Source organism: Salmo trutta, chromosome 12 (assembly GCF_901001165.1).
Source record: "Salmo trutta chromosome 12, fSalTru1.1, whole genome shotgun sequence".
Lineage (NCBI taxonomy): Eukaryota > Metazoa > Chordata > Actinopteri > Salmoniformes > Salmonidae > Salmo > Salmo trutta.
This window is the reverse complement of record NC_042968.1, coordinates 76136588-76156146: the sequence shown is the minus strand read 5'-3', so window position 1 is coordinate 76156146 and position 19559 is coordinate 76136588. Positions and strand designations below refer to the sequence as shown.

Genomic DNA, 19559 nt, shown 5'->3' with positions numbered 1-19559 from the left:
TTTATTTAGAATGTATGATGAAAAGTGAGTCTTTCAAAACATTTGAATACATTAAGAAAATAATGAAAATACAAAAACATGATAGCTTTCCATTTTTATTCCTCCAAATGTATTCTGTCTGTGCATAACAAACCAGTATTTTCTTTGGTGCCAAAAAAAAAGCTATTTTAAGGCAACTATAACTCTAAATGAGTTTAGTAGTGCAGCAGCTCAGTACCGCAACTCTTGGTGGCATCACAGCAGCAATGTATGCCCCCCTCTTTCCAACAGAGCATCTGGGCAAGGTCCACACACACCACACCGGTCAAAAACATCCACCAGGTTCAGGGTAGTAACCTGATGTCTCTCACACTAATCTCATCAACCAGATATAAAACATATAGCTGTGAGAGGGTGGCAAGAGCAACCTGATGTGTTGGCAAGTATACATTCCACAGACCAACAGTACAGGCAAATTACAATTCTGCAGCTAAATTGCAAAATAGACTACAGAAGGCTTGAGCAGAACTAACGCATTACACCATCTAGTTTGATGCAATCAAGTTTAAAACAGGAAATCTAAGGACTTCATTTAAGTGTGCCTCTCTGCATTTACCAACATTCCATCAGTACATTTATTCAGATTTACCTTGTTTTCAGGTAAAAGGTCTGCTATCACCATCAATAACACCAAAGCAGACCCAGAATAGATACTTATGGTACTGGATTGTTTTGCTGCAAGAAAATGATGAAACTATTGGGAAAAGGATGAGAAATTCAACTTTTTACAATGATCCCATTAAAAAAACCAAATTGCATTTATCAACCTGCCAGATTAAAAATAGACTACTGTTTCAGACAAACCTGTCTTGAAGACATTTTAGCCATTTTCCCAAATAAATAATGATGTCCCAAAAGCCAGAGTGGTGGGAGCTCAACTTTGGAAGGTGAGAGGTCAGGTCACCTAGTAACACCATCTATGCTCAAAACAAAAGCATTATGGTAACTGGATAGACAAAGGGGTCTAATCCACAGCCAGGTGTTGCGTTGTTGACCTACAATGAGGAAGGGATAGATTTGCCTGTCAAATGCAGCCTCTACTCAGTCTAGTTTCCAGTTGAGCAGGTTTCAGTTAAATGAGGTTGTCTGACACAGCATAACATTTAATTTCTTTAGAATAACTTTCACAAGAGCCAAATAGTGAGAGTACAGAAAAGCTGAGGGATCATTGTAAAAAGTTGAGAAAGCAGAGGGGAAGCTGAGAGAATTAGCTCTGAGGGGCTAGCACATCATTTCCTGTACTTATCTACAGACCAATAACTCTGTAGAATGGCTGAGTAACAACAGTCAAACTCAGTTCGATCAGCAAATGGCAAGGGGAAAACTGAAACTCCCCTGCACAAAAGGAAAAACAAGGCAACCAATTCCAAGTACACACAATTCTTAAAAATATTTAGTGACAAGACAAACACATTCTCTTGACAATGGCATTTAAAAGGTAGAGAAACACCAATAACCTCACTTTCAACCTAAAAATATACTGTTTATTCTAAGCATGTGTTATGTATGACAGGCGAAATAGATGCTTCACTAAAGGCTAATACTGCGTTGTAATGTCATCCAAACTTGTAAAATAATATTAAAAAACAGGAACATGGTATATGTACATAATTACACGGTAAAAAAAAGTAAGTAGTGGAGTATAAGAAAAAAAATAATTGTTGATTTGATTAGCTATTTTTACAAGATCATGAGCATTGAAAAAGAAATTCTGCCAAGTCAGAAAAAAAACAATGACAAAGAAAACAAAATGTTCCCATTGGAAGTGATCTGGCGCATAAACGAACACAATCATCACTTAAGGTTGGAAATGATGTAGCCAAGAACCACAGGCCCGTATCACATCCTTTTTTTCCTTTTAACACATTTTTTTATTTTTTATGCATTTCTTTCCTTCGGTGTGTTGGCATGGGGTTAGCGGGCTATATCCACCTTCCAACCCCTTCTCTTTCCGCCTCCGCCCCCCCCCCCCCGTCACGAGTGGGCGCTTGTTCTCTCCTCCCCTGTTATGGGGTGCAGAAAGCCCTGGGCTCACAGGATGACGTAGGTGAAGAGGGCCATGATGGCAGCGCTGATCAGGCCTGAAATGGGCACAGTAACAAACCAGGCCACAAAGATGTTCCGGAACAGACGCCAGTCCACACCCTTCCTGGAGCGCAGCCAGCCAACCGCTACCACAGATCCCACCTGGCAACACACGATTAACACACAGAACTTTGTTAACCAATTAGAATCCATGACCCATTAAGAAGAAATGGTCAACACTCCCCGTGACAGTAGCAGACTGGATTCAGTTTTTAATCTTGGTTTGAGTGTTTAAAAAAAAAAAGAAGTGGAAATTAGAACCAGTTTGAACCACCAAATTCAGACATCCTGTTTACGGCTCCCTGCCTTCCACATTACTAAGGCATACTCCCCTCCATGTCTCAGCATCAGACCACAGTGTCTGAGTCTGAACAGCTTACCTTACAGTGGGTGGTGGAGACAGGCAAGCCAATGTTGGAGGCAACCACAACGGTCAGGGCTGAGGCAAGTTCAATGCTGAAACCACTGAAGGGAAAGAAAACCAGGCTTGAGTCACCAGTTGGTTCTGCCTGTGTATGTGTCTAATTTCACAGATAGTGTGAAGTCTCAGGTCGGTGGGGAATGTTATGCTGTAAGGGTGCCATTTGAATGTCTGATTTAGTCAGTTCTGTGATGTCTGGCACATACCTGGAGGGAGTGATGGGGGTGAGGTCCTTGCCCATGGTCTGGATAACCCTGCGACCCCACACCCAGAGTCCGAGGCAGATGCCAACTCCTCCGTACAACAGCAGCCAGATGGGTGTCGGGGCGCTGGAGTTGACCGAACCACTATTGTAAACCAGCCACAGAGCTACCAAGGGACCAATGGCATTGCTGCAGGAGAAAAGAGACTGGGTTACTAAAACACATACAAAAACTACCTCTACATGAACATACAGAGGCAGCAACCCTATTGCTAGTCCAGAAACATATACAAAATAAATTACTATTCATCCAAGATGGAACCTCCCTACCTGACGTCATTGCCTCCATGGGCAAAGGAGCCGAAGCAGGCAGTGAGGATCTGGAGAAACCTGAAGAGCTCAGAGACCTCAGGGCGGTCCCGGTCCTGCCTATCCTCCTCCAGAGAGCTGCGGCTGCTGCCAGCGTCCTCCTCTCCCATCTCCAGAGTCACCTCTGCTTCCCCCAGGCCCTCAGGAGCCCCGTGCTCGGCCACAGCGTTGCAGTAGCTGGTGTAGCTGTCCATGCGGACACGCTTCTTCTTCTCCTCTGTACCCTTGTCCTCGCTGGCGTGGAACTCGCCCTCTTTGGGCCGGAAGTCCCCGTGCATGCCGATGATGGCCATGGTGTAAGAGGTGTAGCTGTTGTTGCGGCGGATGGGTCTGTCGCCTGCCTCCCCCATGCAGTCGCCTACCTTGGCAAGGTGGAGCTTGTGCAGCAGGTCCTTGTAGAGGCCAGAGTCCTTGTGCACAGTGTGGTACTGGCTGTAACCGTTGCTGGGGACGTGGGCTGGGCCATTGCTGAACTGCACATCATTGCTGAACTGCACTTTTTGGACTGAATAAAAATATATGTAAAAGTCAGGAACAGTGCAAGCAAGCTCTGTAGTCAGTGAGTCATGGAAAATGAATTCCTTAATATTTTTTTAAATCCAATTTTCTCACTTTACCAAGGCAGCCATAACCTCCCCATGACTCACACTTACCATTGACATTCTCAGACTCCTTGCCTTCCTTGTTGTCGCCATCATCAGAATCTCCAATGTCAAAGGTTACCCTGCGCTCCTCTTGGGGAAGCTGGGAGGGGGAGTCTGGGTCAGCAGGGTAGGGGGTGTCTGGGTCAACGGTGGAGGGGGGTGAAGGGGGCTCCTCAGGGACAGGCTTCAGGATGGTACAGGGTACAGGCTCCTCCCTCAGTTCCCTCTTATCCATCAGTGGGCTCTCAGAGGGGCTGGAAGACTTGATTTTTCCTGGAGGGGAAGAAGGTGGAATTAGACTGCCTGGGCCGAGTCCAAACACAAATACAGTACGCCTGAGTACGGTAACATGAGATGGCACTAGGGATGTGCATCTTCCCCTTTCAAGACGATTTGATACATGGGCTCCAATACAGGAACGGTACATTTTAAACAATCATTTTGGACTGATTTTGTCAAGAGCGAAACCTCTCGCAACACCCACTCAGACCAAGTCAAATCACAGTTTGTCACGTGCACCAAATAGAACAGGTGTAGACCTTACAGTGAAATGCTTACTTACAGGCCCTAACCAATAGTGCAATTTTTAGTAAAAAAAAAAAAAAGGTATTAGGTGAACAATAGATAAGAAATAAAAACAGTAAAAAGACAGTGAAAAATAACAGTAGCGAGGCTATGTACAGGCACTGGTTAGTCGGGGTAATTGAGGTAGTATGTACATGTAGGTATGGTTAAAGTGACTATGCATATAAACAGTGTCCGAGCTGGGGTGAAAAAACAGGCGCAGTGATTACGGTCATTGTAGTTAATCACCACATTTACGCGCTGAACTAGGTTGAATATTTGTTTAATGAAAATTACAACTCTTCAGCCCAGCATCTGACATAGTTCTTGACTTCTCTCGTGAATGATTTGATTTCTCTGGAGAAACGGCACGTTGGGCTCACAAAAACAAACTAAATGGAATTCAAGTGAGTGAACAGACATTGTTTATAAAAAAAAATGAACTTGTTTCCCTCAGCACCATGAAATTATCAAAAAAACATATGCAGATTGGATTTACACAAACTACCAAAATGATTGCTGATGGTGAACCTGAACAATCTAAATAAAGTCTATTGTAAGCAGGTATAGCCAGATGAGTAGTCTCATAGCTTACTTCTATTCCAGTAAAACAATTCAACAGCGCATAGATAAACAAATTGCCACTCAACTAATATAGCACACAGGCCATTTTAGTGTTTGAATGCTGAAGGTGCCATGCAGATGTGGAAGATCTTGCATTAGTAAGCACGCGAAGCTGGGCGCAGTCTGACTAGGCTACTTATGGTCCCTAGGGTTGTTCGGCATGCAAAAATTACTTGTCGATCAATGACTGTCAACAGTTACATGCTTAGCTTGTCACCGAAGGAGAGGATGCATCAGTTGTCACAAAAGATTAGGTATTTTCAGAAGGTAGAAACAAAAAGTAATGAGCAACAAACGTGAATCGTAACTTGTGTATACATTTTCTGACCGATGCATGCTACATTTGGAACAGTTTGGGGTCCACGGACTGATGCAGTTGTATCTTAAACGGTTTGAACCGGGGACCAATGCGCACCGTTACATCCCTAGACAGCACATATGGTTCTTATACACCTCAGCAGTTAAGGTTCACATAGGAATTGCATAACATCTGCTAAATAGGTGTATATGGCCAATAACATTTGATTATGACATATTTATACTTACATAGTCGATAGCACAAACACCTTTACATGTAGGCCTATGTAGATAAGGTCTGAAAGGTAATGTATCCTGCATGACTTTATGGTTTCAGACAAAATCAGATACTCAATGCAAACATATGCCACCACGTGGTCATCTGATCATTTGTCTGCTACCTAGCCAGTTGACCTTTTTGCATCAGCAAAACTTTCCCAGAGACGCTAGCCGTTAATTTGACTAGAGCCATGTCAGTTGAGTCACCCGCACAGTCTTAACCCTGTGATGCAGTGCTAACGTCGCGTCAATGCCTTAAGTCAACCCATGGCTATTCTAGTCAAGGAAGTAAAGGCCCATTAGTGGATCGCTATGATCCAATTAGGCTGCCTCTGTCTGCTGTACTAGAACCATCCCAGACAGTTCATTCATGGTCATCCAGATTGATCTCAGCATCCCATGCATTTACCTTTCACAAGATGCACCATCGGCCCTTTATAGTGAAGTTACGATAAAAGGAGGCTATTTAAGAAAGGGCTTTTAACTTTTAAAATCCTGGATTTCAGATCATGTGATGTGATTAACTTTCACTATTAATAGAAGTGTCTACTTTTGAACAGCACAATTATCCACCTGAATTTTAAGCTCATTGTCAATTTAAAGCTGATTAGTATAAAACAGTATGACTTTAGAAGTTGTCATTTTTTGGGTTCCAAGACAAGTCACCACACAGAATTAATGTGTAAAAGATAAAAATATCTGCAGCCCCGAATGCATTTGCTGGATTAAACAATTGGCATGAATGATGGAGGCCAGACACGTGCCATATTAAAAGGCACATTTCAGTTTGTCTACTTAATCATCTCCAGCACCACCCCAACATGTGTAAATGGCACATGTTTTGTATAAAAAGGACAGAGGAAGGTAAGCGTTTCCAATGACATCAAGCAATTAGACAATTAGTAGGCAATGTCTACCTATAATTGGTTAAAAATCTAACTTTTATTCCACCCTCTTTTTTACTACAAAACAAGCCATTTTCACATACAGTATATGTTAATGTTGGGGTGACACTGGAGATGAATATGATGTTGAAAAATTGTGAAATTTCCCTTGAATCCCTGACACTTGTTCAGTGCCTAATGCAATGCATCAACCTAACCACACTCAACTTATTTTCCAGGTAAGACCATGGAATGAAATTCTCTAAAATAAAAACACGTGAACTTTATAACAAGGGTGCCAAAACAAAAGAAAAACAAAATTGAGACTTACTTTCAATCTTCTTCTTGAGGCGTGGGCAGACAATGAACCAGACCAACAGGGCGGTAAGCACACCACAGGTCAAAGAGATGAGCAGTGTGCCCCACCATGGGACCTTGTCAAATCCAAGCACTGGAGTAACCAAGGAGTGACAGAAGGGGAAACAGAGAGAGGAAAGATCGTTTTGAAAAACAAGGCAGCAGGCACTACCTTTCTAAAGATTAAGAAAACAGTTGGCATTGTGACTAAATAGTCTATCTGGATCCTCACCTATAAGTGGTAGAACTACAAAAGCCTGTTCTTATATTTACATTAGAAAATATTTCTAAATTATACAATATTATACAAAATTATACAATATATTAAAAAAAAAATCAACATTGAGCACAGAGAAAAAACATTTCAAATGTAGAAGGTAAAATGCTAGAATGATCAATTGGAAGCTAAGTCTTCCATTAATTGCACATGGTCATATTTCCAGGGGAAAATGAAGTACTACCTCAAACACATACACCACCACTAGCTACAAGGATGAGCCACAGCAAGTGGCAAATATCCCAGTCAAATATGGTGTGCGTGTGTGCCCATAGAACAGTTACGCAATGCCGCATGGAGGAGAGCATGTGAATGACAAGGGATGTCGCAGTGACCCAAATGGACCGCTGCCTCCAACTGCACATGGACAGTGAGTGATTGCCTTAGAAGGCTAGATGAGAGGACTTGGAGAATTAAAAAAGAAAAAAAAGAAATCAACAAGGGGGCCTTCAAATTTACTTTAACAGTGTCTGCTGGAGCATAAAGGGCATCTGGTGCAAAGCCTGCAGTAGTGTGTGTGGGGTTGTCAACGTAGTCTTGTGCATGCTGTTGGCAGGGAGAAGGACCATTACAGATCCCCCTTGGGGAACAGCAGCCAGCGACATGTTGGAGAGTTAGCAACATAGTCGGAGTAAAAAAAACAAGTGCTGCGTGAAAATTCAAGTTGACCTTGACCACACGTAAAATAAATAAATGACTCTAGACTGGGATTTGAACAAACAAAAAGGAAATGAAGGCCAAGGCCCAGAGACAACAGTGAGTCTGTTGGTTAAAGGGCAGAGTGCGCCATGCGCTCTCCTAGGTAGTCTGACTCACCCTCACATTCTGCGACAGAAGACTACAGGCAGTGGCACATCAGCAATATGTATTTAGTTACGCAACATACTCACCCCCCTCCACGAGGGACGAGGGAATGAGAAGGGGGTGGTATAATTTCTCTTTCACGAACGGCTGAGGCTTCTTTCATTAGACTAGTCTCGAATGACTGGCCCAAAACAGGTGCAGCCAGTAGACATTGTTGGGGGGGGGGGGGGGGGGGGGGGGGGCAAATTAAGAGTTGGCAAAAATAAGTGACCCCCAAAGAGGAGAGAATGGGGTCTGTATTATTCAGTATGTGCAGAAGAACATTTCCATGTTGATGGCCTTTTGTGAATCACATCTCTACAGAGAGAGAAAAAAAATGCAATAAAAAAAGCAAATAGCAACGACCCAGTCGTTTTAAACAGAGCCACACAGCTTACGCAGTGGGATGAATGAGGGCTCAGGAAGTGGAATTTAACCACGTCTGCGTTCCAAACCCCTCCCTTGTAACCTCTGCATCCCGTGGCCTACTTTACACAATAACATGGTTTGTTGTCATTTTCCAGCAGCGGTTCAGCCCCATCCCTCATGGCAGTGACAGTTAAATAACCATTTATGACTCATTGTATATTTGGGCTGGTGGTTTTGGCCAATTATCCTCTTCATTGTCCCCGTCTATGTGTCACTCCTACAAACTAGTTGAATAAACCGAATGTTGACAGACTAAAAAAAGTAACAATGAAAATACTTTTGTTCAAGGTTTAGCGCTCAGCTTTTCCTAACTGTACGGAGATAAAAAGTTGGCTACTCAAACTATTTCAGAGGCACTAACTTACTGTTGCTTGCCTATTAGGGTCTAATTAAGATACAAGGCCTGAGAGGGTGTGGTATACTGGCCATATACCACAAATCCCCAAGGTGCCTTATTGCTATTATAAACTGGTTAAAAACGTAATTAGAAGAGTAAAAAATAAAAATGCCATACCCCTGATATACAGTCTGATACAGCACAGCTTTCAGCCAATCAGCATTCAGGGCTCGAACCACCCAGTTTATAATTAGTAATTTGAAGTACCATATACACCACGTGTATTCTGAGTCACAGCTCAGTTTAATAAACCCCTTCTCTGCTTCTCCACATTTCTATTTTCCTGATTGTTTAGTGTCCCCTAAGCAACCAAGCCGTTTGTTTTTCAAAGGGGAACCGAAGCAGAAAATTTACATTCCAGCTAACACATACTGAAATGCAGGGACAAGGGGGGTGTCCACTGGAGCCCTCTTTTTTTTTTTTTTGAATGGATGTTGTTTGAAAGTACACAGTTAGCAGTGAAGGACAGGCAGGTTATGTAAGTGAAGAAATAGATTATATTTTCTGTAACAAGACCAGTATTTGCTTGGTTCCAAAAATCAAAATGTTGACATGGTCATATACATTAGTGACGTCGCCCTTTCCTCTGTTGGCGAAGCTTTTCAATCTATGGCCCTTCTACAGGGATCATCAACTAGATTCAGCCGCGCTCTAATTAGCAGATTACAAAATGACCGCAAGAAGCCCAAACATAATTTGACCAAAAAAAATAAAAAGGCTTTAAAACCTTGCTTGATTTCTATACGATCACACGTGCTATTATGCATGGCTATACTTTGGAACAGATTTCCAAAATTCAAGTCACTTGTAGCTGATGTGGCGAGTTTTTTAAAGTCTTATGTACAACGATACACACGTGTGTAAAATACACAATTTTTACACAGAAAACATTGGGCTCAAATAAGTTACCCACGGGACAAATCGCAAGTTGGAAAACCTTGCGTTACAGCACAGCTTCTGAATGACTAACTAGAGCTTTGCTAAAATGAGAGTCCGGGTGATTAACAAGGTCTCTCTTCAAAATGATCCTCTCTTGACCTATGGCCAGAGTTATTCATTTTTCACTAGTTCCAACTGGGGTCTCTGGCACTAGGATCGGCTATATTGTGTATAGGAAAGTTATGTTATATTGTTTGTGCTTCTACACCCCCATGTTAAAGTAAAACCAGAGGAACATGGAGTTCTAAAACAGGAGACCAAATGTACAGTTCTGTCTTGACTCCGCCCATTGAATTTAATAAGGGCTGTATTACACTAGCAGATTAGTCACCACTACACTGTTTTACAACTTGGGGTAGAAATGCAGCAAAAAAATATATATCTCCTTTTGGTGTTAACCATTACTTATCCTGCGATTACAGTGGTTCCTCCAAGTACAAAATACTTCATGAGAACACACAGCTGAAATGTGTTCTGAAATGGTATAACCCACTTAGATACATTGCACCGGAATGATCTGTACCAGAAAATAAAAATGGGGAAGAGACTATTCATGGACTCCTGTCTCATTTTGAATTCTTAAACTCAGCCACTTGCATTCATAAAGTATTCAGACCACTTGACTTTTCCCACAATTTGTTACATTACAGCCTTATTCAAAAATGGATAACATTTTGTTTCGCTTCTCATCAATCTACACACAACACCCCATAATGACAGAGCAAAAACAGGTTTAGAAATTGTTGCACAAAAGAATAATCTGAAATATCACATTTACATAAGTATTCAGACCCTTTACTCAGTACATTGTTGAAGCACCTTTGACAGCGATTACAGACTTGAGTCTTTTTGGGTATTACACTACAAGCTTGGCACCCCTGTATTCGGCGAGTTTCTCCCATTCTTCTCTGAAGATCCTCTCAAGCTCTGTCAGGTTGGAAGGGAAGCGACACTGCACAGCTATTTTCAGGTGTCACCAGAGATGTTCGATGGGGTTCGAGATCGGGCTCTGGCTGGGACACTCATGGACATTCAGAGACTTGTCCCGGAGGCACTCCTGCGTTGTCTTGGCTGTGTGCTTAGGGTCGTTGTCCTGTTGGAAGGCGAACCTTCGCCCCAGTCTGAGGTCCTGAGCAGGTTTTCATCAAGGCTCTCTGTACTTTGCTCCATTCACCTTTCCCTTGACCCGGACTAGTCTCCCATTCCCTGCTGTTGAAAAACATCCCCACAGCATGATGCTGCCACCAGGCTTCACCGTAGGGATGATGGTGCCAGGCTTCCTCCAGACGTAACGCTTGGCATTCAGGCCAAAGAGTTCAATCTTGGTTTCAACAGACCAGAGAATCTTGTTTCACATGGTCAGTCCTTTTGACAAACTCCAAGCGGGCGGTCATGTGCCTTTTACTGAGGAGTGGCTTCAGTCTGGCCACTCTACCATAAAGGCCTAATTGGTGGAGTACTGCAGAGATGGTTGTCCTACTGGAAGGTTCTCCCCATCTCCACAGAGGAACCCTGGAGCTCTGTCAGAGTGACCATAGTGTTTTTGATCACCTCCCTAACCAAGCCCCCCCCCCCGATTGCTCAGTTTGGCCAGGCGGCCAGCTCTTGGAAGAGTCTTGGTGGTTCCAAACTTCTTCCATTTAAGAATGATGTAGGTCACTGTGTTCTTGGGGACCTTCAATGCTGCAGAAATGTTTTGGTACCCTTCCCCAGATCTGAGCCTAGACACAATCCCGTCTTTGAGCTCTACGGACAATACCTTCGACATCATGGCTTGGTTTCTGTGAGACCTTATATAGACAGGTGTGTGCCTTTCCAAATCATGTCCAATCAATATAATTTACAACAGGTGGACTCCAATCAAGTTGCAGAAACACATCAAGGATGATCAATGGAAACAAGATGCACCTGAGCTCAATTTCAAGTCACATAGCAAAGGGTCAGAATACTTATGTAAATAAAGTTATTTTAAATGTTTTAATAAATTAGCAAAAAAAAAAATAGTTTTCGCTTTGTCATTATGAGGGATTGTGTGTAGGGGGAAAACTATTTAAACCATTTTAGAATAGGCTGTAATGTAACAATGTGAAAAATTGAAGGGATCTGAATACTTTCCGAATGCATTGTATAACATGAGGAAGTGACTGACCAAGTGTGGCTAAAGATCAGGATTAGCCTGGTAATAAGCTGGCTCCAGTTACATGCAGTGGCCAGTCTAAAAGTGTGCCAGTACGTGTAAGGATACACGTCCTCCTCAGTGTGTGTGAATACAGTAGGCTGACATGTCAGTATGTAATATCTGGTTCTACTATTAAATCACTCCCTGATCTCTTCTCAGTTGTGGGAGAATTCATTGAACAGCAGGATTCCTGGAATGCAATCGCTGTATGAAACTTCATGTGAGGTACCCCAGACTAAAATGTCCCCACGTACAGGACACTCACACGTAGGTGTGACTGACTTAACAGTACAGTATGTGACTGATTGCATGTGGTCTCCTCTGAGTGTGCATTTATACACAGTGCATACTCTGGCCTATAGCCTTCATTTAATGGCCCAGGCCAGTTGACTTCTTGAACCGTTCGGTCCTGTAGGTAGAAGAAAACAAAAAGGAGCAAAAGTTGCTCATTTAATAAGAGTTACAAAACCTAAAAAGTGAACAATATAGCAGACCTAAACATTTTCAGTGCTCTCAATGACACTACTGAGAATCAAAAGACTGCCAATGGCCGAGTTAACTCCCTCTTAACTTCCATTTTTTCTCCTCCGTGTGGGAAAGGGACAGACATTGAAGTAAGAGAAAACCTATTTCCAGCTCTGTTGTGCAGTGCTCCTCTCTGCAATTTCATTCTGTTATGACCCACACCACATTCAAGAAAAGTGCCAAAACACAACAGGTTAAAATAAACAGGCCTTCTCTGAGAACAGTAAACAGTTTGGGAAAAGTGTGGGGATCCGGTTGGCTGGCTATGGGAGCAGTTTATTTTAGGCCGTGGCTGCAGGCAGGCATGCAAGGTGAAGGCAGAGTGTGCCAACGATACTCACTTGGAGCTCCAGTGAAGATGATGGAGAACAGGTTGATCATCATGGTGACAGCATAGAAGACAGGCAGGGCCTTCAGACCGTTGGGCACTGGGTCTTTCTGCAAGGGGACAAACAGAACAGTCAGAAACACTATGAACTCTATTGTACTGTCAGGTTACATTTGATGGCAGAAAAGGGGTGTCTGTAAATTTGATATGAATTGATGTGAGATAACATGGAGTGACACTTCTCTCCAAAGAACAAGGAATGGCTTTATTCTAATGACCTTGCTTGGGACATCATTTAAGGTCTGGCACATAGCCAACAACAATTTCCAACAGGAAGCTTCCTACAATTTGCAAGGACATCTAGATAAGTGGATTTTACTCAGCTTACCTTGTGCAAGATGAACATGCGTACAAAGTAGAAAAGGACGCCTGACATGATGCCAGACAGAAGGGGGGAGAGGAACCAGGAGGCAACTGCGGAGATTAGAACAATTAGCATTGCACCGTGCTCTCAGGAAGAACACCAGACACTAGCACCGAGCGATTATTGTTTTGAACATTAAATGCATTATGAAACTAAGAGATTTTTAAAGGGAATTCCAAAGCAAAAATAGTGAACATTCAATTGCTATAACTATGAATATATTCATTATCTGTCAGGTCCACATTGGTTAGACATCAATAGAAATAATACTATGAAATAACAATATTTCTTGTAATTATTTCATTTTTAACTGGTACCCTCTTTATATAGCTCCATTCTTGTGTACTTTATTTTATTCCTCGTGTTTGTTACTATTAATTTTTTTTAACTGCATTGTTGGGAAGGTTCGTAAGCAAGCATTTCACTGGAAAATGATGCACACACACATACATTTGTTCATTCCTTAAAGTCATCATCTCATCTCTGCTTAGGCTGGAGCAACCAGCAAGACAACGCCATCTCTGCTCCACATACGAAACGGACTTTAGTCATCATATTTAGCTAGGCTAGCCTGCCTAAGTATGCTGCAGAGCAGTCTGACAAATTAATTTGACTAGTTCTTCAAAATGTATAAGGCATACTTTGCGAACTTGTCTATCCACCTCTCATCATTGTGTACATTCCTCTCTCATGCGGTCTGTGTGTATCCAACCTAACGTAGCAGGCACCTCTGAGCCAGAAAGAACAGGTGCGCAATGGTCATTGTAGTGAATTAACACGTTTCTGTGCTGAAATAGGTGGAATATTTGCTTAGTGAAAACTACAACTCCCTTCAGCCCAGCGTCCCACAGTTCTTGACTTCTCTCGTGAAGGATTTGATTTCTTTATTTAGAAACGGCACATTGGGCTCACAAAAAAAGAAATAAAATGGACTTGGTCAATTATTTAACTGAAACACAACTACATTTTGGTTAATCGCTCTGCACTACCAGACACTGGCATTAATGTATAAACATGTCTGACTGGAAAACATGTGACATAATGCAGGGTTTATTTTACTTAGACAATGACGATAACGTCAAAGTAAGCTGTGGATAATGGAAGCTGCGGACTCACCAATCCGGAGGAGTTCCAGCCACCTGACCCCCTGTTGACCTTTGGCCACCAGAGAGAAGCCAATGGTAGCACCCACAATGCAGTGGGTACCTGAGATCGGCAGCTTGAGAAAAGAGGCCACCAACTGCCATACCGCAGAACCTGAGAATCAGCATAAAACGCCAAATTGACAACTTGAACTGGGAGCGACAAAGCATTGTTTCAACATTACATCCAAGTCAAATCATACAATAAATCCAGATGGAATAAAACCCATGTTCTTACATACAAATGTATTACAAGACCCCTTTTGTAACACTCACCAAACATGGCACTGACAGAGCCAGCCATCAGCACGTGTTCAGAGCCGTTGTACATGCCCACATCGATGATGCCCTTGCGGATGGTCTCGCTGACCTTGGCTCCCAGAAGCACAGAGCCAACGGTCTCAAAGATAGTGGCCAGGATGCAGGCCTGCCGCAAGGTGACCACGCCAGAACCCACTGCCGTGCCAAACGAGTTCGCCACGTCATTGGCCCCCACAGAAAAGGCTAGGATGAAGGCGATGATAAAGCCAACTATGAGGAGCCACATGTAGTCTGTCAGTTGTCCACCAGTGACCTGGGCCATTATCCCGAGTGTGGTGCCCGTCAGGGTGAGGGTGGCGATAGTTGTCGAAACCATTGTGCGTGATTGATTTCTCTAAAGATTGATTTGCTTCACAATATAAGGGAATGTATATGAAAATAGATGTGATGTTTGCAAACAGCAAAATTAAAAGCGGTATCAATGTGTGTATACAGTAAGTTCTCTTCAAGACCCTAACCCGTAGGGGTTTGAGGGTTAACTAAACTCACTGGGAGTAGCCTATGAGTTGTCCCTGACTGAACAGAAATAAATTATGGTGAGGTAAAGTGTGGGCGTATTGCTATCCTGTAATTTTACTATCTTTGTTAGGGTTTCTTTGGCTCTGGGCTATCATGCAGACTAAACGGTCACCCATTGTTCAACAGTCAATGTTGGTGAACGGCAGAACATCCTGAAAGACAACAGTTGAGAAAGTCTTAGTTATGTAAACACTTCCAATCTAAAACAAACAAAATTATTTCTTCCAACTTCAGCACATCAGTGTGCCTCAGAACACATCCATTCATGGCTATACAATAGGAGTCAGAGACCTGCTGCTGGTCAATTTATGATAGTCAAATCCCACAATGGCAACTAGGGTTCAACTCTCGTGAAAAAAAGCATAACTTAACTACACCACTCCACACTTGGTTATCACTTTCGCAAAACTACTCAAAATAACAGTCTGACCATGTCCTCCCTTTTATATAAATTAAAAAGGGTGGCCAGGCCATTTAATTATGGACAATCAATAAGAATTTCAGTATGAAAACAAACAAAAATGTTTACGTCAACTCTTGCTCTGTAAGGCATAAATACAACACTTGCCCTGTCAAGCATAAATACAACTACCTAGTTAGCAAGCTATGAGCTGCCGGTATTTCACCTTTTGTATTAGCTACGTTACGACACTGAGCCAACTTCCTTCCCATAATCATGTCTCGCTGTGCAATGACAATGGTTACCGTACAGACTGGCTTGCCTGACAAGATAAGCCAATAAAGGAAGCCATTTTGGGGATGCACTCGTAGGAAGAGAATCACCAAAGCTAACTTTAGCGAGATCACATAACAGGAATTGCCAACGTAACGTAACAGAACATTGATATACGACGATGCAATACACACACGTTCGCTAGATATACATTAAACATGGTTAAGAGGAATCCAAAGTTTGCCAGCTACCGAGAAATCTAACGTTAAACGACGCATACCACGTGTCATTCATTCAATCTTGACTTGCACTAGCAACATGACCAATGTCTAACGTTAGCTAGCTAGCCACATTGATGTGTCTATGCGCTAGTTCACACATGTAATAGTCAATACGCGCCATATAAGTCATGCTAGCTAGCCATAGTAACAAGCCATGTTTCGTAATTGCTATATATTGTTAGCGCCGCGTTAATTATTCTAATGAATTATATTAGCTTTGCTAGCCAAGCTCGTAACGTTACAGCTAACGTTAGCTAGTCAGCGCTTGCTATCTGATTTCATAATCATCACGATGTAACGTTTGCCAACGTACTGTCAATGTGATGGAAATATTCCCATAGTAACTTAGACATTTTGTTAACGTTAGTTATAGGGATGTTTATCATGAACTAACTAGTAAGTTAACGTTACCTAGTAATAAGTCAGTCAAAGTACTTAATACGAGCAAACGTTAGTTACAAATTGAAACCGCAGTTTTACAAACGTAACAAATATAATAATTTGTGAATTTGAAAATAATGACAAGTTTAACTTACCACACGTCGCAAAAGTTACCAATGATGAAAAGGAAGACTAACAAATATCTAACCCGCGCACAATTTCCACAGTAGCGCGCGCGGGATCATGAAATATACAGTCACTGGAAACGATTAGTTTGAACTTTAACAAATTTAGCTAGCTATGTAAAGCTAAATAACTATATGAACGTAGCTACTCTTTCCGTTTAGTTATATTCCTATAAATTCAGAGTAAAAACCAGGCGCATCAGCTCTTGATAGTTCCGGTAAAAGCTAGTTTTGATTGAGTCACGAGCCGGTGCTTGTCTTTATGGAGAATCAGAGGGTGGTGCTTTGGTCACACCCTTCATGCCCATACTGGATATACCTGTCAATCATCGAGCTACAACGTATCCTTATTATTCATTGATGACAATTTTCACTACTTGGTTGTGTGTGGCTCTTCATGGCACATTCCCACACAAAATGTAATGTCATAGATTGTATAAACTCACAAACAGGCAAGCAGCACATTTTCCAGTAGCTTGTGGTAGGCCTAGTTGAACTAATTTCATCTTGCAGTGAGTGGAGTATATTTTTCAAATCTACATCCTAAGAATTGTTTTATTTTGAGTAAAAAATGCATTATTTCCCGTGACTGCGGATTGATAGGCTGATGTTGTTATCAATAAATTGTGTTGTGTTTTTTTTAATGAAATAAAAAATGTCCTTCGGGTTGATCTGTATTGGAGTCACATACCTTCTTTGTCGTCTTATATTTAAGCTCTGACTAATATTTATTCAAATCTTACAGTATTTGTCATTAAGTGTACAGTATAGTGGGGTGGCTAAACAGAAATGTCCAAAATGACCATTCATTTGATGATAAAAGCACCAAATGTTGCATCAAGGTTAATATGCCCCTTCCATTATGTATTTATTTTTATTCAACCTTTATAGTATAGTGGGGTGGCTAAACAGAAATGTCCATAATGACCATTCATTTGATGACAAAAGCACCAAATGTTGCATCAAGGTTAATATGCCCCTTCCATGTGGCCCAAAACAAGGGAGGGGATGTTCTGATCAGTGGTATAGTGGATAAACACTGTTTATACAACTTTTTTTTATTTTGCGCAAGCGTTTACTCACCAATCGTGGAAAATGAATTGAAAATATAGGAGGCGTTACTTCATTCATAGTGAACGCCAGACATTGGCACTGCACTAAAAGATCCTCAAGGACAACAACCACCCGAGCATCCAGAAGGCGAGGTCAGTACAGGTGCATCAAAGCTGGAAACGAGAGACTGAAAAACAGCTTCTATCTCAAGGCCATCAGTCTGTTAAACAGCCATCACTAACATTGAGTGGCTGCTGCCAACATACTGACTCAACTCAAGCCACTATAATAATGGGAAAATTGATGTAATCAATGTATCACTTGCCACTTTATATTATTTATATTAGATAATGTTTACATAACCTACATTATTCATCTCATATGTATATACTGTACGCCATACCATCTACTGCATCTTGCCATCTTGATATAATTAGATGTATCACTAGCCACTTTAAACAATGCCACTTTATATAATGTTTTCATAACCTACATTACTCATCTTACATTTACATTACATTTAAGTCATTTAGCAGACGCTCTTATCCAGAGCGACTTACAAATTGGTGCATTCACCTTATGATATCCAGTGGAACAACCACTTTACAATAGTGCATCTAAATCTTTTAAGGGGGGGGGTAGAAGGATTACTTTATCCTATCCCAGGTATTCCTTAAAGAGGTGGGGTTTCAGGTGTCTCCGGAAGGTGGTGATTGACTCCGCTGTCCTGGCGTCGTGAGGGAGCTTGTTCCACCATTGGGGTGCCAGAGCAGCGAACAGTTTGGACTGGGCTGAGCGGGAACCGTGCTTCCTCAGAGGTAGGGGGGCCAGCAGGCCAGAGGTGGATGAACGCAGTGCCCTTGTTTGGGTGTAGGGCCTGATCAGAGCCTGAAGGTATGGAGGTGCCGTTCCCCTCACAGCTCCGTAGGCAAGCACCATGGTCTTGTAGCGGATGCGAGCTTCAACTGGAAGCCAGTGGAGAGAGCGGAGGAGCGGGGTGACGTGAGAGAACTTGGGAAGGTTGAACACCAGACGGGCTGCGGCGTTCTGGATGAGTTGTAGGGGTTTAATGGCACAGGCAGGGAGCCCAGCCAACAGCGAGTTGCAGTAATCCAGACGGGAGATGACAAGTGCCTGGATTAGGACCTGCGTCGCTTCCTGTGTGAGGCAGGGTCGTACTCTGCGAATGTTGTAGAGCATGAACCTACAGGATCGGGTCACCGCCTTGATGTTAGTGGAGAACAACAGGGTGTTGTCCAGGATCACGCCAAGGTTCTTAGCACTCTGGGAGGAGGACACAAGGGAGTTGTCAACCGTGATGGCGAGATCATGGAACGGGCAGTCCTTCCCCGGGAGGAAGAGCAGCTCCGTCTTGCCGAGGTTCAGCTTGAGGTGGTGATCCGTCATCCACACTGATATGTCTGCCAGACATGCAGAGATGCGATTCGCCGCCTGGTTATCAGAAGGGGGAAAGGAGAAGATTAATTGTGTGTCGTCTGCATAGGAATGATAGGAGAGACCATGTGAGGATATGACAGAGCCAAGTGACTTGGTGTATAGCGAGAATAGGAGAGGGCCTAGAACAGAGCCCTGGGGGACACCAGTGGTGAGAGCGCGTGGTGCGGAGACAGATTCTCGCCACACCACCTGGTAGGAGCGACCTGTCAGGTAGGACGCAATCCAAGCGTGGGCCGCGCCGGAGATGCCCAACTCGGAGAGGGTGGAGAGGAGGATCTGATGGTTCACAGTATCAAAGGCAGCAGATAGGTCTAGAAGGATGAGAGCAGAGGAGAGAGAGTTAGCTTTAGCAGTGCGGAGAGCCTCCGTGACACAGAGAAGAGCAGTCTCAGTTGAATGCCCAGTCTTGAAACCTGACTGATTAGGATCAAGAAGGTCAT

The 19559-nt window shown here is 42.7% G+C and overlaps 1 protein-coding gene across 1 annotated transcript; it reads right to left on the bottom strand.

Moving 5' to 3' along the window:
* Positions 1-1403: 1403 nt before the first annotated feature.
* On the bottom strand, positions 1404-16861 carry LOC115204180 (sodium-dependent phosphate transporter 1-B). The gene is made up of 11 exons (XM_029769551.1): positions 16579-16861; positions 14525-15240; positions 14223-14363; positions 13071-13156; positions 12696-12792; positions 6740-6859; positions 3770-4033; positions 3078-3621; positions 2752-2937; positions 2505-2589; positions 1404-2226 (listed from the first exon to the last, which is right to left on the bottom strand). The coding sequence occupies exons 2-11, from the start codon at positions 14883-14885 to the stop codon at positions 2071-2073; spliced, it is 2040 nt and encodes a 679-aa protein (XP_029625411.1). The 5' UTR covers positions 14886-15240; positions 16579-16861; the 3' UTR covers positions 1404-2070.
* Between the last annotated feature and the right edge of the window lie 2698 nt (positions 16862-19559).